This window comes from Euwallacea fornicatus, chromosome 2 (genome assembly GCF_040115645.1).
Source record: "Euwallacea fornicatus isolate EFF26 chromosome 2, ASM4011564v1, whole genome shotgun sequence".
NCBI lineage: Eukaryota > Metazoa > Arthropoda > Insecta > Coleoptera > Curculionidae > Euwallacea > Euwallacea fornicatus.
The window spans coordinates 4,259,189-4,286,724 of record NC_089542.1 but is presented as its reverse complement, the minus strand read 5'-3'; the positions used below and the strand labels follow the sequence as shown (position 1 = coordinate 4,286,724).

The following is a 27,536-nucleotide window of genomic DNA, read 5'->3' as shown; positions in this document are numbered from 1 at the left end:
TGTGCCTTCGACTTCATTATATTCTCTAGCATTTCCATAATTATGTTCCAATTGTTTTCATAAATAAGTAGTATTTCGGAAATGTTATCGATTCCAATTGTCGTGTTGCATTTGGATTCTGCCAGTTTTATGGCATCTTCGGAGTTTGGACAGACGAAGATTGTATGCTCCGGGATTGGAGATTAAGTCTAGAAATCAACGAACACATAGTTTGTTATGAAAATGTACACTTTCATATTGAGTAAAGAGCATATCTACGTGAGTCCTTTACTCATTATACGAGATACAAAATAAAAATAATTAAGTAACATAACTTAGCAATCTGCATTTTACATTGGATGGGGGACATACGAAACTTTTTAAGAGAATTCTTACGTCTATCGCCGCAAGCGCCCTCGCAACTATGACATTACATGACGATCATGCTTGACAGAATCGTTTCTTTTATTATTAAGTTTTTGTATTTACTATGTGTGACTGAACTAGTAATTATGAGTTTTAATGTAATTCAATTACGTTTTTTTTTAATTTTTAGTGTATAAACTGGTATCTTTTCGAAGCTATTGTAATTTTCATAAGGTAAATGAATTAAACTATTAAGGTAAACTAGTATTGCTGTAACGTATTTCTCATATCACATACTTCTTTCAAATGAACATATTTCTATTATACATGACCCAAAATTTGTTTCGACTCTCAGAAAATTTTATAGATATAAACATTTTGCTTTTGGGTTAGAATTAAATCCCCTATATGCAGATACCCCAAGACTGACTTCTTGACATTCAAATGCCTTTACCTGTAACACTCAGTTGTCTAGGAATATTTGTTTCGACTGCAGAGTAACAGGCATATATTCCCACATATAACATGAATAAAATCTAAACCTACCTAGAACAGTGTCTTCAATTAAAACAATTTATGCCTGACTGTTGTCAAGTAAAAAAAAAATTACAAATAATGACTATAACTATAACAATGTGAACATGGATAATTCCTGTAAAATTCTTGTATAGCTAAGTCTATCATCCTATATATACCTGTTAATGACATATCTATGATAGAAATGAGCATTCGAGAATAAATGGAAAGAAGATGCTTAATCTAAGGTAAAATGTGTTTCACTAGGTTATCTAAAATCTTTTTTCCATTTTTTACTTAAGCTCTCATTCGTTTTGCGGATACATGAAAAAATCTAACCTATTAGGAGGAATGGAACCTATTCTTTCCCGTATTTATAAAAGTTGTCTTAAATTATCTAGAGATCATTTTAAATATGGCATTTTGTAAAATGTTAGATTTTATGGTGTTCACGATTGATTGCATTCAAAAGTCAGGAGTACATAATTAAAATTCGATCTGCTTGATGCATACTAAATGTGGATATTGGCAGTGAAATGACAATACCTCTAAAAACACTATCTAAATGAGCCCCAATTTCTTGAGAGAATTAAGCTCAACTTTAGTTCAAGGTGTTTTTTGCTTAATCACATTTCTAGCCTCAACTCCTGAATTGAGATTTCATGAGTTTGACTAATTCATTTCAATACTATACACCAATCATTCCTGGTATACACTTACAAAGGGTCGTCTACAATTAATGACTCAAACTTCACCCTCATATTCTTTTCACAAAATACATATTACAATTTGACTAAATTTGCCTTCTACAATAGTTAATTGTTTTTTATGTAGTGGTTGTCAAACTATTAATTATTTTTTCAAAGTTTGCTTATAGCTCTAACTGTTTTTGAGATATTTAATTTAAATTTTGAGATGAAAATATTTATTTAGATTTAATCCACTGAACAGAACAAGTGATTATTATGGTTTTTAGGATAATACTCTTCATTCCTTGGTGAAATATATCTTTATCCTCCCTAATTCTTTTGTAGTGCACCCCCAGCTATTTCTTTCTGAAAAAATAGAATTCAGTCTTTAATTAAGAAACTTTTTTGGCTCCCATAATTTTAGTGTATGTATAATTATCACCGTTTTAGAGTTATTTCCAAATTATAAAACAAACATCCTATTTTGTAATATATTTTTTTCAATACTCAGTACAGGAAACTTTCGAAAATATACTTGAAGCTCTGATTACATTGGGAAACTTTTTTTTTAACATCTTTCATATAAGCCAAATTTAGTTTGGTCATAATATTTTTGAAGAACAAATATATATTTAAATAAATTTGGCGCTTTAAGTGGGACTTAGCTTGTATGTAGGGAGTTTCGAAAAGATTGGTACAAAATTGAATCACAGATTTCTAACGTAAAAACGCAACGATTTAGCCTAATTTACCTTAGTTTAAAAGTGAACGATCTTCCAAATACAGGACGTGAAGATTAAAAAATGGAAAAAAAGTCACTACTTATGTACTATAAAGTTATTTTTCATGCCATGCAGAGAACTTTAGGCTTCAAATATCTCAAGAAAGAATACCCATTGGTATGTATTAAGATACGTTTTTTTCATAAACATGTAGGAAAACATAAATTTAGTCACAAATCAATTTTATAGCAGGAAATAAAAAAAGATATGTGTGTTTAAAGAGAATTCACTTAGCGTTGACATATTTTATATCGAAAATGTAAACGGATTGATATCTCGCCCCGAAAAACCCCCCGATGCAACATTTTGTTCAGATAGTAAGAATACAAACCATGTAATGAATTTTCTTTTAAATCTTCGCTTTGACATCCTATATTTTGAAAACAGTTCACAATTCGACTAAGGGAAATTGAGTCAAAACATCATGTTTTTGCCTCGTAAGTTTATGGTAGAATATTGTGCATACCTTTTAGAGACATCCTGTATATACTCTTCCAAAAACCTTAATACATGAACTATACTCCATGATAAAGTTATGACATGAGTCTCTTAACTAACGACCAATGTATGGTATCTATGCTAATTTATTCAAAACAGCGCTTAACAGACATATACATATGTCGATTAAAGCAGAAATCGAGTAATAGACAGTGTTAGTCTTTTTAAGCCCTGCCCCTTAAACTGTCTCCAATACATGCAATATCATAATAAAAATTCCAAGTCCAAGTCCGACAGAGGAAGATCCTCGCCCGGCTTCTCCCTATCGAACCCCGAAGTCTGGAGTCTCCTGGATAGCTAATTATCTCTTGGCACATTTAAAAATACTGTTAAACGTTTTGGAAATATGAACCTAGTTCCTGATTCAATTTGGAAGATTTGCTTACGTACAGTTCTCAGGCAATATAAACAAATTGTATATACGCCTACTTCTTGTATGTCCATTGCGATACGAATCACTCTATATAACTATATAATATTAGACAAGTTTGATGATTGAGATATAAATGTATGCGACGTTAAACAATATTCGGTCGGAACGTCAAAAATTTGTTTATCGAAACAAAAACTGTATTTGTGATATTTCTATTAAACGACAAGTCCGAATTTTAACATGTGATACATCATCGTAATCGGAAAAAAAGCTGAATCCAAAAATGTGAAAATCCAAGATGGTGCCCATAAGAAAAAATAAGGTTGATGATGGTTCCGAAGAATCGAAACGTCGGGTTCCAAATTTGACACTGTCATGTTGTCGAGGAGTAAAAGTGACTACATTTTCAATTATCTCTTCAAATAAGTCCTGAAAAAAATAAAAACCTTTTTTCGAAATTTCGTATTTTCCCGGATATTTCCGGAAGTAATGGAAATTTTATAATTCTTCAAACGGCATCTTACAAAGCTCGAAAATGCGCAACTTTGCCCTAACTTAACCGACCTCGTATCTCTCCAAATAACCGAGGTCCCCATGGTTGAGCTCGTAAAACGGACACCCTATATAGTACCCTGTATAATCGTCAGTAAACACCGTAATCCGCCTGAATCTTTGACTACATATTAAAATAAAATGGAACAAAGAAAATCTAGCTTTTTGTTTGAACTGTTTAAAGTTTCAATATTGTTGTCAAATATTATAATATATTGTTGCAACGAAATCGGTGATATTGTCAAATTAAGGAAAATTATTTTCCACGAGTAAAGCACTGTACTTTTTTTTAGGAATGTACATAAAAACGGTGGTAATTAAATAATTAAACAATTTAACTGTCATTAAAATCGCCAACTATACCCGCACAAGCTGTGCTTCGATGGCTCATTATTTTATCATAGGTAGTTAAGCACACACAAAATCAACAAAACGATCAATAATCAACTTCCAACAATACTCCCATGATTAGCGGGATGCGTTCAGACAACACTGTTAATCAAAACTTCATCTCTAGAGAAGAAGGTTAACATTATAGGACATGCTAACTTTGGAGATGAACATGAGGTTTCCGATTAGGGTAAAGTATGATGAAAGTTGTTTCTTAACGTGGTCACGGTTGTTTATACGGTTTTCATTATTTTACAAGAATTTCGACTAATAATCGCTTATTATATAAATATCGCTTTTCTGAGTGTGAATTTACTTGTATTCAAAAATACCCTTAACTGGCGAGCTCTCTGATGTTTCAGTGATAAACTTCCACTTTGCTTTATTTTCATTATGTCGCGTTATTGCCAGATATTTGAATGGTTATTGTCTGTTTATCTTTAATTCGCACGAATAGCAAACTTTGGACCCGTTAGTTAAGGCTCATTTTTGGTTATAAATTTCAACTGCATCATCATCCTTTAATTTGTTATTCACATCTTGTTTTATAGGGGGTAATTACTTACTCGACCATTGATCAGGAACACTCAGTTGTTCGTTACTTATTAAATTCTTCTTATGAACACATATTCAATTCTCTACTCCTTAACCTTTCATTCCAGAATACACCACACTACAACCCAATACGGTCTTAATCGTGTAAAAATCTGAAGGTAGTCTTAAACATTTTTGTTAAAAAGTAAAATGCGCAAGTAAGGCTTAAGCAACGAAGTACGATTTTGATTGTGAACAGAGCCACTGCTTGAAAATACTTAACTTAAGGTTAGTTCATGCTTTAACAAAGCTAATACAGGCACAGATGCATCTCGTTAGGCTTTCGATGTTTGATTTCTTGTAACACTTAACTTGATTGACCTCTCATTTTGAAACCTTCTAAAATTGGCGAAAAGTGAAATTTATTTCTTTTTCTTACCTACGGTTAGGAAAAGGGACGGACCGATTAAAATGGCAGATAATACACACAATAAACAGCAAAAATGTTATCAATGCAAGCCAGGCTTAGACAGTAAATATACGTTACTGCAAATGGCGGTTAGACTTTTGCTAAGTCAATTCCATTGTCATCTTTCTTGTACTTAAGGTCGTAAGCGATTTGCAAGTTTGTCCGACCAAATTCAGTCCATGCAAAACACCAAGTTCTCTGTCTACCCACCTGTTGTTTGATAAATCTGACACGACTACGTAAAACGAATTATTCTGTTCTTACTCATTAAAAATCTAGCAGAGCCCTGGAGATAAATTCTCTGTATATAAATAATGAACAGTAGCCGAATTTGACATATGTATATGAGTGAAGTTAGAAATCTGACAAATATCAAATATAGTCGCAAGATCTCAGGATTCAATACACAATGTAATGTCCCAGCTGACAAAATGGGATGGCAGAAAGAAGAGGGGTATTTTTGGAATGTCCAAAAATACTCTTTTCAATATTTATCAATGCCGAATATGTTGCATTATACCTCTCTTCACCTTCTAGATGCATTGGCATTATGAACTGATGCCCACAAATCTTTGAATATGTGGAAGGACCAATTGAAAGTCATCCTCTGGAAGAATCTCATTATTCGCAAACGTCACTGGTTCCTCACGATATGCGAGGCCCTCATACCGGTGTTACTGTTCCTGTTAATAGCATATGGGAGGAGTAAAATTACAGGCCTTAATAAACGGCATATAGTGAATGTAACCTATAATAAAAAGTACCCAATAGACTATGATTTTCATAATATTAATTTGGGAGATACCCAGTGGTATTTTACACCATTGGACGAGTATTTTTGGGACATTATCCGTGGAGTTCAAGAGAAGTTACAAATAATTAATAATAGTAAGTGTTGTCTTTAAGTAAGTAAATGTTAAAAACTAATATTCCAGAATGTTGGTAAGTTAATCATGAAGAAAACACAGGGTGTAAGTAAATGTATAAATATACCGTTAAGCATAAAATTTCCTAAAATTTGGATTAATAGAGCAAGTTTTAAATGTTTGCATTTTCTACTTTCACAAACGACTTATTTGCAGACTTATGTCTTATACACACTATTTGTCTTATTTTGATGTAAAAAATTGCTTCCCTAATTTGATCGCAGTTATTTATTCACACCCTGCACTTCCATGGAATCCACGTCTGTGTGGTAAATTTGAAGGTCATGAATAATCCGGATCTAAAACAAACAAGTTTTTATATGTATAATCCCGTTTTTTTTTTGTTTTGTTTGGAGCCTGTACAATTTTTACTAATTCTTGAAATTTTTCAGATATTCAAGGTTTTCCTACCCAAGGAAAACTAATGGAAGCTTATGCTCAGAGCACCAATGGTACCACTATAGCCTTAATTTTTAATTCGTTGCCTGGATCTCCAAATTTAGATTACACAGTCAGGTATCACAAGCAATTGGCTAGTTGGAGCACCGACAGACTGTATGAAAATAGCTTAACTTTTCAATCGGAAAAAGGTAAATTAGATGTCACATGTCTATCTTTCATTTGTTACTATAAGTTTTTTACGAATTAATGGTTTGATAATTTAATTCAATTTGAGTCATCACGGGAATCTTTTGAATTATGGAAAACGGCAATTTATAAAATCCTGCATATTAATAATCTGTTTGCTTGTGGTTTATGGTGCAGTTGGTCAAATTTTGTTATAATCAATGTGATTATTATTTATTTACGGAACTCTAACCACCGTGACGATTTTATGTTTACTTCATAAGGTTTTTAAATCGGGTGCTTTCAATTGTAAACAGTTTTAGGTACAGAAATTATTTATGAGTAATTTAAACTTGGTACGACCTTATTTAAATAAACAAAGTTAGATTATTTATATACAATTTAATGTGACTTATCATTTGTAATAAAACTGCGTAGATTTACACTATTTCAGTACTTGTCCTATGATAAACTTGTTTTCTTTTTACTTACAATCTCCTAATGATTACTGATAAGTTTGTTGCTCTGCGGTTCTATTACAAAAATCAAAATGTAGGATTTTATTTCTGATTGTTCAAGGATTTCTAGCAATTCGTTAAGCTCCTATTCGATGTTTATAAGATGAACGCCATCTGTTAATAATATACAGTTACAAAATTGAGCATGAATATATTAAAATGATATAATTTGTTAAATAATTATCTGAGATGAATGAATTTAGGAGTGTTTATTGTCAACATTGATTTATATGATATTTCAGATTATAAAAAATAACAAAATATTTAAATATTTTTCAAAATGGAAAATTAATACACCAAATTATCATTATAAATTATTAAATTGTGATACAAAATTGAGCGTACACCCTATTAATAAACGCGCCATTTAGTTAAAAATAATAATAAATATAAAGTAGAACTTGAATATTTTGTGTAGTTTCCCTGGGCGTCTATAATGGCTTGAAGTCGTCGTGGCGTTGATTGAATTAATTCAACTGTGTAATCAGGTGATACATCATCCCATGTAGCAAAAATTAAGTTTTTAAATTTTTTTTTATTTTTGGGGTTTTTATTTTGGATTTTAATTTTTAATACAAGCCATAGATTTTCGATGGGGTTTATGTCAGGACTTGGGGGAGTTTTCAGCAATTTCGGCACATATATGCTAACTATGAACGCCGTATGTTTCGCGTCATTATCTTGATGAAAAATAATAAACCCTTGGCATGTTCATTTTTTCAACTGAAGCTCTCAAATTTTCCTTTAATATATTTATATAAACATGTCTATCCAATATTTCGTCGATGGAATACAATTTCCCGGTACCGCTGGCCGGCATACACCCCCATAACATCACAAATTATCCACCGTGCTTAACAGTCGTAACGGTGTTATTCATTTTCAGTTCTGTATTCGGGTTTCTTCACGCAATTTGTGTTCCATTTAATCCAAAAAAGTTCATTTTCGTGTCAGAAAAAATAATTTGAGTCCAAAGATCCAGTGATTTATTAACGTATTCCCGAGCACAATTTAGTCGCTTGATTCTATTTACTTTAGAGATGTATGGTTTCTTCTGAACTACTCGTCCATTATAATTATTTTTTCTAAGTATTCTGCAACCTATTTCTCAGGATATTGATTTTCCAGTCTTCGAGCTCATCTCCGCAGTCAGTTTGGTAACAGTCAGTTTCAGATCCTGTTTAATTTGACGCACAATAAAATGTTCATCATTGGCACTAAGAAATCTTTTTCTTCCTCTCCCGCTATTATTCTTACGTGTTCTCTCGTATCGAAATTTATTTATAATTTTTTGAATTATGGAACTCATTCTGCCTACAATTGTACCGATTTTTCGCAGATTTTTTCCTTGTGGAAAAATGTTAAGAATTATTTTCCTTCCGGATTCACTAGTTTCGCATTGTTAAATTTTAATGTTGAAAATTCTTTTAAGGTTTCTGACAACTGTGTCGAAATTGAATTGCCCATGGGGTAATAAAAAATCCAAATTGTTTATTACCAACATTCTGATCAATTTTGTGTGAGAATATTGAAGAATGTTTAAATTATCTTAACCTATTGACTCCAATATATTATTTTTATTTTTTCCTTTATTTGAAACATTGATGTTTTGAATGAAATAATAATTGCTTTAAATTATTTGGCAAAACTATTTATTATAAACAAAAGAATAAAAAACAATTTAATACGAATGATCGTGTACACTCAATTTTGTGATTAACTGTACGTTATTTTCAGGCCTTGAACGAATGCACGGAAACACGCTTCCTGATAAAACACAATAACCCTGTAACAATCTCGTTGTTCTATGATTATACTTTGTTCCCATTATCGACGCCAATATTTAAAAAATGTAATACCATTTCGTATGACTACACAAACTCTTTGTAAGTCTTATTCACCAATAATATGATGGTTTATTAAGTTCAAGTGTTTTTTACCCAACCCTTCGTTATTTAAAATCAAACATTCCGATAGCTGATTTGCTAATCTTCGTACCCACCTTTGTGTAACATGTGTGATATTTATACCGATATTTACAAATTACATCGTACAAATATAATACATAGCGTTTTGTTTAATCAATTCGTAGCGTTTGTATGATACAAACATACCGAGTGTCCTAACACACCCTTCTTGCTAAACATTGTCGCCTTTGTACGTACTACATTAAAAAAAACTGGACAGAACATTCATGGCTTAGTAAACATGGCATTTTTCTTTGGAAACTGAAGGCTAACGGATTTCAGAAGCCTTCACTGATTTAGTTAAGTTCTTTTTTATCCCCTTGCCTCCCTATAGGAAGTGTTTGTTGATGCCAAGGCCTCTAATGAACTGGCGATTGAATGAATGATGATTGATGATGATGATTGAATCGAAAATTTATATTTCACTCATTTAAATCGCTAGTTATAACCTAATATAACATTTTATGAAAGAAATTTCAAATTATGGATAAATTGCAACTTGAATAAGCCAAGTTAGTATAATAAATTGTAGGAGACAAATGCGTGACATTCCTCGACGTGATGTCTTAAAAACAACCACACGACTACCCTACTCTAAGAATTTTTCCTTCTCTTTTTAGGAAGTACTTATCAACATGAGGGATTCTTGGTCGTACAAAAAGCAGTGGACATGTCCTTTATTGAAAACGAGGTGAAAAGGCAAGGAGGCAAACCTCTAAAGCTAACTGTGGAAGTCCAAGAATTTCCGTATCCTCCTTACAATTCAGATGACGGAATTCTTTCCATGTTTATTTTGTACTTACCATTGATGACGTTGTTCAGCTTCATCGTCGTGTGTCCGGCTGTGTTAAAGAGGGTAGTAGAGGAGAAATACAGTGGTATCAAGGTAGGTTCTTCGATTTTTTTTTTGTTAAATATTTGTTTTAGGATTACCTCCAAATTTCACTGCATATTTAAGTTGACCATTACCCATCTATTAGTAACTCAGTGTTGTCCCGTTCTGTTCAAATGTTAAAAAAAAATTCTCTTAGGAACTTATGCGTATGGTGGGAATGAAATCCTGGATGCTGTGGTTCGGCTGGTTCATCTACAGCATCATCCCTATGTTCTTCTCCGTCCTGCTCATTGTCCTCATAATGAAAGTAGACCTGTTCGAAGCCAGCTACCCGGCTATAGAGTATACAAATGCGGGAATTTTAATTATTTTCCTGATGCTCTACTGCATTACTGTCACCATTAATTGCTTTTTCCTTAGTACATTGTTCTATAAACGTGAGTATTATTGGTTTTGTGTTTGTTTGGTGTTGTGTGCATTGATGAGAAATTGATTGTTTCGGGTGAGCCTCGATATGCATTATTAATGTTTGAGATCGATTTTTACACAAACGCATGTCGAATGTGGGTTGGGGTTTAGTTCACAACTAACTTATGTGTATATATATGAGTACTTTGTATTGAAATCGTGTAGCGAACAATAATTTAAAGCGAGTTAAATTTTATTTAAATAAATAATGTACCAGCATAAGGTTTATAGGATCACCGCCCTTTATTGGCATATAATTATTATAATAATTAGGATTCGGATGGGCTTTAACACTTCTAGCAATTTTTTCAATCATCTGGAATTATTATAATGCTTCACTTATTGAGCCATTTTACATATTAAATATATACATGCAAAATCAAAAATAATTGAGACTTTTGATCAGAAAGCTGCGGAGCCCCACATTCAACACATTAATTCTTTAATTTACCCCTTTATTTTATTCAACCAATTTAACGTTTTGCGGTTCACTTGAAGAAAACAGTTTTTGTGTTTCTTTCATAAATACGCATGTTACATTATACATTCTTTTATTTAGCTTTACAACAATAGAGGATTTTTTACTTTTGTATTTTACGCGTTTCCAATCACAGACTATTTAATGGGTTTGAGGTAAGTCTCTTGTCAATGACGCCATCTTTATGGATTCGTACTATGAGAAGCCAGGACACGATTAAATAGTTCTGTACAATTTATTATCGTAGGTCCGAGTTTTCAAATTTTTGGGGTTCTTTTAGCGAATAAGCTAAAACTTCGGTGTGAAAAGTAAAACCTCTCAACATAAAATTAGATGTAAGTTTGACCCAAATTTGCAGTTTTAAAATTTCGGACTTTTCAGCCACATTGGCGACTCTGGTCGGTCTCCTCTTATGGATTCTCTCGTATTTTGTGCCAAAGCACACATTAGATGAAAACACCAATGTCTCCTATTCTACCAGTATGTTCATAATGCTTCTCCCGAACATGGCTTTACACTATGGATTTATGGCTCTTTCAAATTACGAAATCAGAGGTGGGTTTCTGAGGCATATCCTCTTCAGTTCCAGATTTTGTAATTTATCAGAATAACCGATTACAAACTAATAACGTTTAAAATAGTAAAATTGAAAAAATTCAATTTTTGAAGGTGTTTTTATTTGCATATAGAAATTGGAGTTCAATGGACCAATTGGCACTTACCAGGCGGCGGTGGTACTAACGAAGTTACCATGCTGGACGTGTGTCTGATGCTGATAATCGACTGTGCAATCTACTTAATTTTGGCTTTATACGTGGATGCCATAAATCCGGGAAAATACGGTGTGCCCAAGTCGGTTTTCTTCCCCTTTAAGTGGATCTCATCTGTAAGTAATCTGCTGAAAGTTGGCAACATTTTAAGCAATAACAAACCGGTCTTTAAAATTGTGAGAAAAAATTAGAGAAAGTTTTAATTTTGTAAATTATGTTTTCAGAACTTTGTTATCTTGAAATTTTGAGCGATTTGTGATTTTCCTAATTCTATGAGACATTGCATCTTTAATATTTCCATTTTTAATAATGAACTAAATTAAACTGAGAGGATTCCTTATAGTTATAGCAACAGTGTTATTAATGTAGGCTTTTTCTTAAATTGTCTAGGGTTTTATTTCTGAGTTGTGAAAATTAGGGGCTTACTTACTAACTTAACTAAGAGGATACTTGCGTTCCTTCACGACACTCCCGACACCTCACTGAATCGTCACCTCGAGAAAAAAAAGAGAACGTCCCAGTTTCTCCAATACCTTAAATGCTACTTTCTGGGGCAATAAACTAGCGGCGTACCCTAACCAGAGACCGATTCCCGATCCGCCATGTGGCCAGCCATATCTGAACATCATAAACCATCCTTTGTCAGAACCGTTGTCGACTGTCCTTCGATCCTCTTTCCTGGTTCTAACAAAGAGATGCTCGACTTTCTTTTACTTCATGCGGCTCTTGACCAAGGATAATTACTGGGAAAATTCCAGTAATGCTGCGAACCACATGAACTCAGTGACCATACACATGGGCGTATCATCAGGGTACCTCACTCTTTATTCCCCTAACCTAGCCTAAATTATAATTACTTTACAATGTACATCCTCCTATTTGCATCTCGATTTGGTCAGACGGCAACAATTATACTTATTAATTAATATTTACAAAATATTCCAGCGATTTGACAAACGGATCCTACATTAACTTGACATAAAACACTCAAAATACATGAAGAGGAATACTAAAATTGTATGTAGTGGTTACTCCTATATTTACCGTGTGAGTAATAGAAACAAAACAGAAACACAGCGTTGCCAGACAGTTCTGAGAGTTTCACAATAACTTGAACTCCCAGAAAAACTAAAATGTCTATTGAGTGGTTTTGTCTCTACTTTTAAATCATTTGCGCAATTCTCCCTCTTTTGCGCTAGTGTATCAAAAAGCACAACAATGTGGATGCTGACAGCGGCGTGGAAACTTACCACTTACAAGAAATGGAAGTCGGCAGGCTACCCAAAGGCATAGAGTTGATAAACTTGTCTAAAACATATGGGAAAAAGATAGTGGTTCAGAACTTGTCCCTGGATATTTACCAAGACCAGATCACCGTCCTTTTAGGTCATAACGGCGCAGGCAAATCTACCACAATGGGAATGATTACTGGTAGAAACGTTCACTCTCGGGAAAAAACTGTTATATTAATTTTTTTTTGTCTAAAGGAATGATAAAAAAGAGCGGAGGACACATAGTTATGAACGGCAAAGAGATCCGTTCCAACTCAGATGTGACGCAGTCAATAGGATTGTGTCCGCAACACAATCTCTTTTTTCCAGATTTGACGGTGGCGGAACATTTAAAGTTTTTCGCAATGGTATGTAGGTGACGACTTCTTAAATTAGTATTTTATTGGGTTCATATGGTATAGATGAAGGGTAAATCTTTCGGGGAAGCGGAAAGAGAGTTGAACGATTTGCTGGAGTTGTTGCATTTGACGGAGAAGAAAAACGATATGGCACATACTCTATCTGGAGGGATGAAGCGGAAGCTATGTTTGGGAATGGCTGTTATTGGGGGTTCAAAGGTAATGGAAAATATTTTGATAAGGATGTAGGTGGCGCATGGGACTATTTTCGTTGGCTGTAAGGGTTGAGGAAGCAGTCTGCATAAACGAATACAATATAAAGCTACAATAAACTATTTACAACAATTACGGTTAATAATGTATAAGGTTCTGATCCTGGATGAACCCTCTTCGGGAATGGACCCTCAATCGCGCAGACACATGTGGGACTTGTTGCTCCAGTGGCGGAACCAGAAAACCATCCTAATCACCACCCATTTCATGGAAGAAGCTGACGCTTTGGGTGACTGGATCGCCATCATGAATGAGGGCAAGCTGTTGTGTTACGGAACGCCAATGTATCTCAAAAAAATATACGGTAAATATAAATTTTTTTTATGTACATGGTATTTTGTAAATTTAACGCATATATTGTACGTATGTATTAATTGTGTACAGTTGTAACAATACAGAATTAAATAAATAAAAGTAACGAAGTTTTTAAATAGGTTTTTAACATTTCTCTCTTAATAGACACCGGTTCTAATTTAATTCTACTGATTGAGAAGAACCAGGACTTGGATAAAGTGGTGAAAAATATAGAAAAAGAAATAGGCATGCACATTAACAACGTCAAATGTAAGAGCATAAACGGCAACGAGGTGCAGTTTTTGATACCATCCGGCAACTACGTAAAAATGTTTCAACACTTGGAAGCAAATAAAGAGAAGTTCCATATAGAGAATATTTCCTTCACAAACACTACGCTTGAAGATGTATTTCTAAAGTAGGTATTTTTAATCTAGAAAAATTTACAAAGAAACTACTAATATTGAGTTCTAGTTCCAAGATTGCCGCTAGCGACATAGATGATAAAAGCGATGAAATATCCCTTGCAGACTCAATTGGTAAGTTTCTCTTTCTTTGAAATGTTTCAATGCAAATTAGTATTAAGTAATATGGTTTTAATTATTCTGTTTAGCACATTTGGGAGGTGACCAAAAAGGTAATTTTATGGTAACTTCAAGATCTTCTACATAGCACTTCAGAACATCATAATTTTTTCACAAATGAACTTAACTGCTATTTATACAAATTTCAAATAATGTTTTTCAACCATGGTAATTATGTACATAAAAAAAACTATTAAGTGTATCTAACTTCAGAAAATGACTTATATATTTTACTTATATACAACTTCATCATTCTCACTTCTTTACATTTACAATAACACGTTTTTTGTATTTGTTTTTTCTAGGTTTTATTGTTTTTTTTCTAATATTTCAGATTCTTCAAGCTACATGTTGACCCTGCAGGCGCTTCTGTTTAAGAGATATAGATTCATATACCAAAAATTCATGTCCTATGTTATTCCGGTAAGTCTTGAAAGTAGAGAAAATTTACTCGTTTTTTCATTGAATTTCTTTAAAAAAGACTCTTTGAAATGAAGTTTCCGTAAGGTTCCATAAGAGATTAGGGCACGCAAAAGTCAGTTTGGTTTAGATCTGAGAAGCATTGTGACTATTTGCCCAACGTAGAACTTACTGAGTCATTCTAATTTGTCACTAGTCCAAAATTGAGCAAGTTTAAGAAAAATTACAGGTGATAGGCTCGGTTATCATGACGGTAAATTCAGCCATATTTCGTGTAAATTGCTAGCATGACTTATATTTTTGTTGCACACATTTTGTATTCTTAGTCACCAATACAATGAAATGAAGACCTATATAGGTGTTTTTAGATAAATCACGTTGGTTTAAATTTGGTCATTCTAACGGCCATTGCTTAGTTTTAAAATTTTCTATGTATTTTTTGTCCCGTGTTTATTCATTATACTGGGTGTCCCTGAAATAACTACAACCCTTGACCAAAAATAAGATATTCCATAAAAAATATCTATATCCAATGTGACTTCGTTTCGGTGCTAATTAATATCGTTTTTTTGAAAAACAGTAGAACTTGTTTAATACGAACACGCTTTACATAAGATCACGGTTATAACATCCAATTTATAAAGTGCCACCATATATTAGAAATATAATGGACGGGATACAAGGAGCGATCGTTTATAAAAAAATTCTCAAAACAGCTTCGAATTTATTTCGTCTCGAAGCGGAGTTTTCACAGTTCAGACTTGAAATACAAAAAACTCAATATTAATTCCTTTAAAAACATGTTTAAATCGTTAGAGTTTCGACTTAATTTTGACTAGAAACAGAGGCGTACACAGTGGAACCCTGAAATAAAAGAAAGACATTAGTAATTCTTGAAAAAGATCTTCAAAACCGCGAAAGTTGCGAATAAATTTCGGCTTGAAGCAGAGGCGTATGCAGTGGACACTTGAAACAAAATAAATGCATTAGTAATTCTTGATAAAATCTTCAAAACAATGAGAGTTGCGAATCAATTTCGATTTGAAACAGAGGCGTAGTCAATGGAAATCTAAAACAAAAATAAATATCGCTCTTACACCTCGGAAAAATCTTCAAAATAGTTAAAGTTTCGGCTTAATTTCAATTCTAAGTAGAAGCGTAAACAATAGAGACTGGAACCACAAAAAACCAGTGATAGTTAAGAAAGTTTTAAAAAGCTTCGAAACAGTTCAAGATGCCATGTCATTGTTCGGTCACGTTCAAAAATAGCCCTAGGAACCTTCCAGAGAACCAAATTGCAAATCGTTGCAGCTTTTAACTAAATTTCTAATTAGGCTCAATCGTTTCGATTGACCTGACAAAACTTAAATCACAAGAAACAACAATCAGAACTCACCCTCAAGCAGCAAAAGTGTGAATTAGGACGACATCATCAATATCCATTTTCACTCCCAAAATGTTAATTAAATGCAGCCCACTTTCATCCACTAAGTCGTGGATGTACTAACGAGGTACCATACGAATTTTTAAAACAAAAGAAAACCCGATTTTCTTAATTATAACTGGAGCGTCTATGACAAACGTCTCGTTCGTCGCTACGCTAACATTCAAGTGAATCATCTTCGAAGTGATATCGGTACGACCTGCCCTTTGTAAAAGTACCAGCTGATGGGTGTAGGACTCGATGCGCGATAGCAAGTAAAGTGCGATGTTTCCAGATTTAGTAGCAGGGGGGAGAATTGCAAATTTTGGGTGTTAGTTTCATTGTGCAAATATACCCCGACGGAAAGAAAAATACATTGTTTGTTGAAACAGAACTTGATCTAAAGGGGTCCAGGTTCAATTATGAAGTCGGATTTTTCGAGAACGGTATTAAATACCTAAATCATGTTCATAATTCGATTCCATAGTACAGTAAATTCCACCTAACTAGGCATATGAACGAGCTCTGCAACGTTGCCGGTTCGCTTTTAAACGACCGGGCACTTAATCGTTATTTAAAGTTTGCCATCAAAATTATTTCAAATAATTTTTCTCCTCAAAATTAAATAAAGAAATAAATGCAACTCTCAACGTAGGTGTAAAATTTTAGAAATAAATTTAAAAAAATGAACATTTATTGTTAATGGAAATTAAAACAAAACCCAAAAATAAATTAAATGTTCAAATCTTCCCCCTTCTTTTGCATTATAGTAACCGAGCCGATCATAAAAAGTCTGCCTCACTCTTGCAAGTGTTTCTGGACTATTAGCCCTAACGTCCTCAAATCTATAAATTGTAGATTTGACATAACCCCGCAAAAAAAATCTACAGCATATAAATTAGGGGATGTTGCTGGCCATACAATAGTTCCCTATCCACTTATCACTCTGTTTGAGGAATGTCTCCCAAGACATTCTCGAACAGGAGCGGTTTTCTGGGTAAGACAGCTATCTTGCTGAAACCATACATCTCCTAAATTAATTTCTAATTGTTGGATTGCTAGAATAAGTTGTGCCTGGAGCAAGTCAAGGCATTTAAACCCATTCAAAGCACCCTCAATGAAAAACGGACCAATTGCATAGTCACCTAAAATACCTGCCCAGACATGAAGTTTTTGGGAATATTGGGTTCGCACTTCGTACGTTCGGTTCAAATTTTCCATTGACCAATAACGAGTGACGACTGAATTAGCGTGACTTAACAATGGAAATGTCGATTCATCCGTAAAAAGTATGTTTTTGATGAAATTTTCGTCATTATTGGCCCTTTCCATTATTGTTTCACAAAAAACCGGCCGTCTCTCTAGATCTTCAGGAAAGATTTGGTTTGTTCTTTTCACCTTGTACGAAGTGTACCCGTTTTTCCTCAAAATTCTGTGGGCGGTTGTACCCAACACATCTAGTTGGGTCGCTATTTCATTGAGGGAGTGATCAGGATTTTCCTCAACATTGGCACAAACCGTGATTTCCTGCTCTCTCCTTTCATTGTTATCTTGTGAGGAACATTTATGATGCAGGTGCGAAACACATCCAGTCGTCTCGAAATTTTGAATGATACGACACACTGTGGTAACACTAGGAACGAGCCGATTCTCAAAATGTCCTTTTTAGGACGTTCAGCGATTACCCCTTCTAAGGATTGCCTTGAATAAAATTGTTTGATTATGAAGACTTTTTCTTCAATTGTAAAAATTCCCATTTTAATATATTTTTTATTCGCTATTATAGCAAGACACGGAAGATAAATTTATTCAAAAATTGCGATAGTAAGTGAGGAAAACAAAATTATTTTCGTCTTTATATTCCATATATTCAACAAAAAATGTATTAAAAATACTTTACTGTCTAGGCTCTCCTTTAAGTATCGCTGTATTTTTAATACATTGATTTGTCGATATCATCAATCAAGCTCCTGGCCGTTTAAAAGCGAGCCGGCAACATGGCAGAGCTCCGTCTGTCCTTCGCATAAAGCGAATAGTACCGCAAATGAGCTCCATTACGTTTTATTCGAATTTTATATACTATGAATCGAGATGCGCAGAAACAGACACTCCTTCATATGCCTAGTTCGCTGGGATTTACTGTATAGTATAATGAAGATAAAGCCACTATCAACCTTAACATTTTATCTCAATCTTTTAAAAACTTAAAAACCTCGAATGCTGAATAATATACAGTTGGCAAAACAACTATATGCTCACCCCAATAATTGCGATTATTATAAAATAAAACGAGACCTATGGAACATTAAATATTTTATTTTCAAAATAAATTAGGTTTACATTAAATATTGACAAAAAAAAATCGGACCTCTAATTTTAACATTTAAAGAAATATTTTAATTTTTAAGAAAGTATTTACACACTTCCAAACATTTACAACAATGAATGATTAGAATGCAAATAATGAAATAAACAACTTATTAACACTTCGTATGCATCCGTTTTGCTTTGATAGTCGCTTCTAATCATTGAGACATCGATTCAACTAGGTTTTTGGTAGTATCTGGAAACATCCCATTTCAAGTTTCGATGAGCATTCTTTTAAAAAGTTCTTTATTGGGCGCATGCTTCAACCTCAGTTTCTGATCCAACAAATGCGATGATTTTTCTGTGGGATTCAGATCTGGTAACTGAGGTGGAGTTGGAAGTCTTCTAAGTGCATTGTAAAGCAACCATTCTCGAGTAATATGCACGGTGTGTTTAGGATCATTGTCCTGTCGAAAGTAAAACTCATCTTGCAATTATAATTTTTGGGCATTAATCGATAAATTGCCTTGCAACACATTATCGTAATTACGTACTGCTATTTTATTATCAACGAATCTCAACAATAATTTGGAGATTTTCAAATCCAGCCTATGCCATGCGTCCCCAAATCATAACATTCCCTCCATGGTGTTTAAGAGTATTGAGAACGTTTTTTGCCTCTAAACTGTCAAAATAATGGCTTATTTAAAAAGTTTAAATTTACTTTCATCGGAAAATATAACTTTTTTCTAAATTTCCGAAGGCTTATTCCTATAGGTTTGTGCAAACTCTAGCCGCTTCTTCTGGTTTATCTTGCTTATAATGGCTTTTTCCTTAGCCATCTCCCCCGAAGACCGGCTCCATAAAGGAGATTTATTATAATCTGTGGTGAAACGATTTTTTCGGATATTGACGTGATGTCTTCGGCAAGATTTCGTGCAGTTTGAAGGGGATTTTTTCCAATTTTTCCAACAACTTGGTTCCTCTCTCTCACGGTTAATTTACGGGCACGGCCACTTCGAGGTTTATTATCGGTTGATCCGGTCTCTTCCTCTTTTTTAATAACATATCTAACTCTGGAAAAGCCTAATTGCAACTGTAATGTAATGTAATTTCCCGATAACTCTTTCCTTGATTTCGTAAACTGATGACTTTAATTCTAGTTTTACTATTAATTTCATTTTTTTGAGAAGACGTGTTGAATACAGTAAATTTGGTGTGATATCAAACTATGAGTAATAATAGAATAAATATACCGCACAAGCAAAAACTTGTTTACGCATTCTTCACCTTTTTTATTGATTACTTATTCTAACCGGGGAAGATGTGTAAATACTTTCTTTTCATTAAAGCATTTCTTTAATGGCTAAAACTAGAGGTTCGATTTTCTTTCAAAAATCTTTTTAATCAAAACTAATGTAAATTTTATTCATTTTCAAAACAAAATGCATAAGGTGCCACGGATGTTTTTCATTACGTAATATTAATTCTTGGAGTGTACAAATCCTTTTTTTGCCACTTGTATGTCAGTTAATAACTTTAATTCTCTTATGAAAAATAGCCATAAAGATCGCGTCGCGATCCTGCACTGGCAACTCTTCTTTCGTCAAATTATTTAGAATTAGTAATTTTTGTTAATATGTGACTTTTATAGGAAACTAAATGGTATAAACAAAGGCCGTTTTGTAAAGTGGTTTGCGTAGGGTTATGCAGCACGTCTATACGTTAGAGTTGAGATACTTTTCAAACTACTCGTTTCCCTAAGCTGCTTTTCAATTCTTGCGAAAGTTTGATGGTTCAGAATTTTACGATTAGGATATTTATTGTGACAGACCCCTATATTTCCCTTACAAAATATATATACATGGTGACTCCAAAGTTGAAGTTATCCTTTCACCAGAGAATAGGGCTTCAAAAGAAAAGATTTTTTCCTTTGACGTTTTTTCGAAATATCTTTATATATATATATATATATATAAAGGTGTCGAGGTTTTATTTAAAAAAATAAAATTTATTAATAATTGCCAAATAATTTGAGATAATTAAACAAAACTATGTAGGTGTTAGTGATAGTCCGATTGTATTTAATTTTTTGTTTTTGAAATTTTAAATTAAAACAGCATTTAATTTTAGGCGCGCTTTTAAACTATTTTTTTTTACTCGAAAATGATGTGTCGCTCCACAAAATAATAAAAAAGCTTTTCTTTTCAGAATTGAACAAGGAATTCAATAATAATTTTTATTTTTAGGAAAATCAGTGGCTTACCTTTTTTTTTCAAAAATATTAAGCAACTTTTTTAAGTAGGCACCACTGGTAAACCCAAAAAGTATTTTATTTATTGAATAATTTCCCTCCCACGTAACTGTTGATACCTACAGAACTTCTTAATTATTTCAAATGGTTTGGCAATTATTAATTAATTTTATTTATTTTTTTAAACTTTGACACCCTGTATCTTCATTGATCTTGATATTTTGAAAAAACGTCAAAGGGAAAAACCTTATTTTTTGAAGCCCTATTCGCTGGTGAAAGGATAACTCCAACTTTGAAATCACCCTATATAATTCATGCACTAAAAACATATCAACTTTCTCAGCGATAGTATAATTTTCCCTTCTAAAAGACCAAAAATTATTCATTTAAAAATAAACTCAATTCCGATCAATAATAACTACAGTAAGTACTATAGGCATGTGAGATGTAAGGAATATTTATTTCATTGTTCCGTAGAAAATGCAAAATACAATTTTTTTTAGCATTGTTTTAACAAAAATGATAAATTCCAAAGTATTCTAAATAATTTTTTTGTCGAGAAACTGGTATATCTTACAGAAATTTTACAAGAGAGAAAAAAGTTTCAAAATAAACTTAGCTTGTAGAAGAGAACAAATTTAAATCATTTGTACAGGAAGTAATAAAAATACAAACTTGTATTTACGAACCACGTGCCATTTTTAATATTTCCACGCATTAACAAAAAATTTATTCACGTAAACCACATAAAAATTCACCCCGTAGGGTGGGTTATATACTGAAAACACGCCAATTCTTATAGTAACGCATTGTTCCAATATTAATCAAAATTGATAAAAACGTTTAGCACTTATTTGAAAACACTTATTGAAAAAACAATACTAATTTGAAAACTTTGATGTCCTGTAAAGGCAAATCGAAAGCACATGAATGTAAGTAAATTTACCTAGAACGCCGTATTTTGGTTCGGGAATTTTTGATCAAGCCTCGTACAGTCATTTCAGGGACAACCTGCACATCAATATAGTATCAGTTACTATAGTTTAATTAATGGATATTGCCATTATAGAGAATTCACATTAAAGTGCTTTTAATCGCTTAGACAGAGGAGACAGGCCAGAGAGAAAGATTTTTAACTCTCGTTGAGAGTATTGAAAAATGTAAATTGCAAGCTACTAGGACAGGATTTAAGATTCACTTATTATCTCATGTTACAATTCGAATTGCTTCATTGTCACAACAAACCATTCCTAATAGCACCATATCATTGTTACTTACAAAATATATCTACTTATAACTAAAACTGCAATTAACATTAAATGTGATAGTATTTTAGTCTAGTATATTGAACAATTATTTTGTAACAATTTTTCAAATAGCTAATACTACTATTAGTGAAATGAGTGATTCAATTATATCAAACCTGAATAAGCAGTACCACCAGTACATTAGAAACTGCCAATAGAATAAAGATCTAGTTCGGGAATAAACTAAGAGCATCATTTGATCGTAGTATTACTTATTGCAAATAATAACATAATGTGAAAGCAAAGGTTACTCTGAGCCTTCAATCATCACTCGTTAAGGTGGCTTCACCTCTTTCTTCTTCTCTCCTCTCTTATATCATAGAATTCTTAAACACCTATAAGAGTGTAACTTCAGATATGGTGCTGAAATTTTTACACAAGTATTTTAATTTACTTATTTTCAGTCGGCTATAGCCTTAGGGTTCTTACTACTGTGCATATTTCTGGGCGCAACGGTTAGGGATAACAGAAAGAGCGGAGGACCTCCAATTAAACTGTCTCTGAGCACTTATGACAAAACTATGGTTTATCTCAACCAAACACAAGACCCACAAGTACAACAAATTAAAGGTTTTTACCAGAAAAACGTTGTGAAGGATAAAAGCGTCGTTGAAGTTGTAGGCGATGTATCTGAAGGTAAGAACCTCTTGATGACTCACTGTAGGAAACCTGCTGTCGTTGTCTATAAAATTTGATATTTTATTGATCCGAATCTAAAGCTCAATAATTGCTTTAGAAACATATTTTTTTAGTTTTTCATGTGATATTGTTGGCAGCCTTTTTAATATACTTTCATCCATTTCAGCCATAGTCAAGGAAGGCGTGGCGAACTTGCCTTACTACCGGCACCATATGGTTGTGGCAGCAGAGCTCACAAACACCCCTCACCAACTCATCGAGGCTGTCGCCCTATACAACAACTTTGCCCTGCATTCTGCCCCCATTTCAGTCAATCTTATTACCAATAGTTTTGCTCAGCTCGTTTTGGGCCCCCACTACTCCATTTCGACCACCAATCACCCCCTAGAGAGCATTAACACCCAAATCAGTCCCGAGCAATTATCCAAAGAGAAGATCGGCCTTTTGTGGCTGATCATTATGCCTTTAGGATTCCTCTTTTTCTTGGGAAGTTTTATCTACTTTCCATTCATGGAGCTGTCTACTAATTTCACTCAACTTCAATTCATGTGCGGGGTACGGCCTAGTTTATACTGGACCATCACATTTTTGTGTGATTTACTGGTGTATGTGGTGTTCGCCTTCATTATGGTTGTGATCAGTTTGGCCTGGACACCCTTTAGGGGAATCAATGAGTTCGGTAAGTGTGTGTGAAAGGAGACTTTTAGAATTCATTTTTCGGTAAATTACCGTTAGATTTTGGAAAATTTAAATTACACAAATTAATTATGAAATAGTAAGACAGTTTCTTTTTCATTTCAGTGTTATACATATTAACATTGTCCTATGTGACTTATGTCCTTATTGAAGCGGGAAAAGTACATTCAAATTTATGTAAAGTGTTTTTCTTTTGTCTTTTATGTTCTTGCGATATTTTATAATGTATAAGACTGGCGCTGACGTTTTTAGCGGCCATTTGCATGAAACATTTTAACGATAATTTTCCGAAGAAATAGACTTAATAACCTATAACCTTACTCAACCTTTACAACGTTGCCAAATTTTTAGGTAGCCTCTACTTGATTCTCTTCCTCTACGGCCTCTCCGGCATCCCCTTCTCATATCTCTTCGGTCGCAAAAACTCCTTTTCAGGAGCTTTCGCTCTTTTCATTATCTTGGGGATAATGCTGGGCGTACTCCTCACAATTATTGTTTGCGCATTAGAAGAATCCGCATCAGAGCCCTACGTTTATACAGGAGGTATCCTCAAGGACCTTTTCCTGATTTTTTGTCCTCAATTCGGCCTCACTTACAATGGAGTGGTTTTTTCCTATAAAGTAATCAATAACTACAATTTCATGCACATGGATGAATTGGAGAGGCTAAGTATCTGCTCATTAAAGGATGCGATTGACCCTTGTTGCTATGGAGAAAGCAATGAGTGCGACAAGAGAAGGAGCTACATGGCAATGCTTGCTCCGCATATTTATCTAATGTGCGCAGGCGCCGTTTTTTATCTAGCAATCAACATGTTTCTGGACAGCTACTGTAAAAAGAAAATTAGTAACTGCTTATCAAATCTGATGAATAAAATCATAAATCGAAAAAATGTTAACAACAATAATGGGAATAATTTGAGCATTTTGGATGGATTAGATAATGAGTCGGATACTAACGTTTTGAGAGTAAAAAAACTTAAAAAATCGTACTCGGGCAAGCAGGTAGTTAATAACGTCAGCTTGAATTTGAAAAAGGGGGAATGTATGGGGATTTTGGGAGTGAACGGGGCAGGGAAATCCACCACTTTCCGAATGCTGACAAGGGAGGAAGTCAAAGATAAAGGCGAGATCAAGATCAGCAATATTAACATCGATAATAATCAGGTAAGATTGTTAAGGACTAAACTTGTCAACATTGGAAGGAATATCTGTGAATATCAGTGATGTACTTCGCCTTGTTAATGTTTTGATTTTTTAATCTTTGTCCGTCGCTTTCGTTATGTATTTAAAAGAACTTGTTTTGTCAAAAAAACTTACAAAAAAATTGTTTTTAGTACTTGAAAAAACTAGGCTATTGTCCCCAAAATGACGCACTGAATTACTCCTTGACGGGTAGAGACATCTTGAAGACCATGGCCATGCTGCGCGGAATCAGAGATGACAGAATCGTCGACAATTTCCTAGACGTATTCGGTATGTCCTTTGATTACATTTCTAGCCCAAATCGCCAATGATTTCTTCAGGGTTGAAGGAGTTTGCAGACATCCCTTGCGAACAGTATAGCGGTGGTAACAAGCGTAAATTGAGCTTTGCAGTTGCAGTAATTGGGTTCCCAGATTTCATTCTGTTAGACGAACCAACCAATGGGGTCGACCCTCTATCCAGAAGAAGATTCTGGACTTTAATCAAAGAAATCAAGAAACTAAAGCAGAATTCTTTTATTTTGACCTCCCATAGTATGGCGGAGTGTGAGGCTGTCTGCAACGAGTATGTCATTGCTGAAATTAGAGAAAGTTTTTGCTTGTAACTTGGCGACTTGCAGTCTTAAAATCATGAAACAAGGGACCATAAAGAAAGAGGGCACAATATCCAAATTGAAGAACGAAATCGCCGGTTTTAACGTTATGTTAAAGCTGAAACCTCCGCATTCCGAGCCAACGGACCAAGACGAAGTCGATGGTGGTTCTACTGACGATAATATTAAGACCCTTGCAGATCTTAAAACCCGGCTCAAAAATCTCTATCCAGAGGGAGAAATCAAGGACGAACATTCGGTAAGTTTTCTACTTAAAAAAAAAACAACAGTCTCTTATCCAAAATCAATCTTAGGGGTTATTACATTTTTACATCAAAACTGAGGACAAAAAATGGGCGCAGCTATTCGAGCAATTCGAGGATTTGAAACTGCGAAATAGGCATTTAATCGAGGACTACTCAATCAGCGAGGCTTCGTTAGAGGATGTGTTTCTGGAGGTGGCCAAGCTGGATAAGTCGCAAAAACCTCCTCCCTCACCTTACTTGATCTAACTGCGTATGATGAGGGTGTATTTGTTTGCCAGATCACTGAAATAAATTAGGAATTTCTAGGAATGGATCTCATAACCGGCTCTTTAAACGCAACAGTAGTAGTACTAAGGAAGTTTTGTGGTTGTTTTTGATCACTCAGTTATTTAAAAAATGAAGTCTTATTTGTTATTTCGAAATTGTTTAATGTTCATTGAAGATGTTTCAGAGCGGTTGAAAGTTGGAGATTTAGGCAGGGACTTGTCTCATACCGTTAAAAGGTCGCGAAGGAAGGGTTAGGCCAGATGGAAATACACCATGCAACGTTTAAGCTATCAAGAAGTCGAATTCCGTTCATTCATCCATCATTCTACTCGAATAATAAGAAAATATCATTTTCAGAACGCACGCATTGCAGAAGAACGGATATGATAAATAAGAAGAGGGACAGGTCTTTGACCAATTTTCAATTATTTCGTTCTAAAATATGCCAAATTGACTACCGAAAAGCCAAAATAAATGGGCCAACGCGAAAATTAATATAACATTCAAGGCATACTTTTTGAACAATGAATATTCTGGACATTCTAACTTAAATCTACAATGTTAAAACAGGGTTAGAGGGACTGAGAAGAAACACATTCCTTGAGATCCCTGTCTTAAGCTGAAATTACATTTTTGAATATAAGTCAAATATATTGCACAATGCAAAGTAATATGACGAGATGTAACGTAAAAAATTAACATCAACTTAAGGTTTTTATTCCAATGGCTCGAATAAATCGTCTTTACTCTAACTTCAATTATAAGCAATTTCTAGTTACGTTAAGAATGCACCAGCGTATCTCGAATTAATTCGAATATGTCCTTAGCTCATTAGTCAAACTAAAGAAACATTGAAACGTTAATTTATTTCAGACGTGCAGTGACATTTCCAGGGCTAATTGGAGATTTTTTCTTATTGACATAAGTAAGTCAAAGCAGAATTAATTTTGAAAATGGGTATAGTCTATATTTATATAATAATAATGTTATTTTAAATCTCCTTGTATTCTAAATGTAATACAAATTACCCCTATACCATTCATGTTGGTGACAACACAAAATAGAAAATGTATTTTCTAGATTTTCCCATAATATTTTAATATTCAATGTTTGAAATTTAACTTTTGTTTAAGTGTTCAATATTCGACGTATTAACAGGATTTTGCTATTCTGTCCTCAAAACCATATTCATTTCAATACACGGTTTTTATTCTTTGTCATGTATAATATGCAAGGGGAGAAATATGTTTTTTTGTATAGTTTGTTTATAGTGGTAGCTTTAAAAGCATTTTTGAAACAAAATTGCGTCACTTTGTCAGTTATTTTTTCGTTGAAAATTTGTAGGGAATTTGGAAAATTGCATGTTTCTTTGTGTTATTTTAAATAAAACCAAAAAATTGTTTAAATATTTTCGAAAATGTGATAATATTGATAACACAATAGACTGACAATTTAGCCTATAAATAATTACTTATTATTTGAATTAGATTTCTATAAACAATATCTTATTCGTTTCTGAAATATTTCAAAACACCATTGAATGAATTGGGAAGATGTAAAAATCAGTAAAACAAGTAACAACTATTTTTACGAATGTATATTCGTAGATACTTAATGTTTATTGTAATTCAGTTGTATTAAATTTTGTAAGGTTTTAGGGCTTTTTTAAACTTGCAAATAAAATAAAATTACAAAGCAAAAA

The 27,536-nt window shown here is 33.6% G+C and overlaps 1 protein-coding gene and 1 long non-coding RNA gene across 6 annotated transcripts; one reads left to right on the top strand and one right to left on the bottom strand.

Moving 5' to 3' along the window:
• The first annotated feature begins 50 nt into the window (after positions 1-50).
• Positions 51-27,536, top strand: LOC136344913 (phospholipid-transporting ATPase ABCA3-like). Of its 5 annotated transcripts, none has more exons than XM_066292835.1 (23): positions 51-579; positions 5,686-6,036; positions 6,467-6,664; positions 9,747-10,012; positions 10,158-10,398; positions 11,289-11,462; positions 11,597-11,793; positions 12,877-13,108; positions 13,165-13,316; positions 13,371-13,526; positions 13,674-13,884; positions 14,040-14,292; positions 14,349-14,413; positions 14,488-14,511; positions 14,793-14,881; positions 22,574-22,805; positions 22,975-23,487; positions 23,856-24,670; positions 24,841-24,979; positions 25,030-25,273; positions 25,329-25,560; positions 25,616-25,817; positions 25,874-27,536. In XM_066292835.1, exons 2-22 carry the CDS (start codon positions 5,727-5,729, stop codon positions 25,811-25,813), a joined length of 4,941 nt encoding a protein of 1,646 aa, XP_066148932.1. In that variant the 5' UTR covers positions 51-579; positions 5,686-5,726; the 3' UTR covers positions 25,814-25,817; positions 25,874-27,536. The 5 variants fall into 5 exon arrangements, with proteins under 5 accessions (XP_066148932.1, XP_066148912.1, XP_066148907.1 ...); XM_066292815.1 differs by adding an exon at positions 4,160-4,335 and having other exon boundaries at positions 25,616-27,536; XM_066292810.1 differs by having other exon boundaries at positions 25,616-27,536.
• LOC136345033 (uncharacterized) lies at positions 15,583-16,580 on the bottom strand. Its single transcript, XR_010733090.1, has 2 exons — positions 16,275-16,580; positions 15,583-15,742 (listed from the first exon to the last, which is right to left on the bottom strand). It is a non-coding gene; the product is annotated as an uncharacterized lncRNA (long non-coding RNA).

Bases quoted from the DNA above. Each gene is read 5' to 3' on its own strand.
- LOC136344913 (XM_066292835.1), top strand. From the start codon at position 5,727: ATGTGGAAGGACCAATTGAAAGTCATCCTCTGGAAGAATCTCATTATT. The intron at 14,293-14,348 runs GTAGGTATTTTT...ATTGAGTTCTAG, and splicing joins CTTGAAGATGTATTTCTAAA to TTCCAAGATTGCCGCTAGCG. The intron at 22,806-22,974 runs GTAAGAACCTCT...CATCCATTTCAG, and splicing joins TGTAGGCGATGTATCTGAAG to CCATAGTCAAGGAAGGCGTG.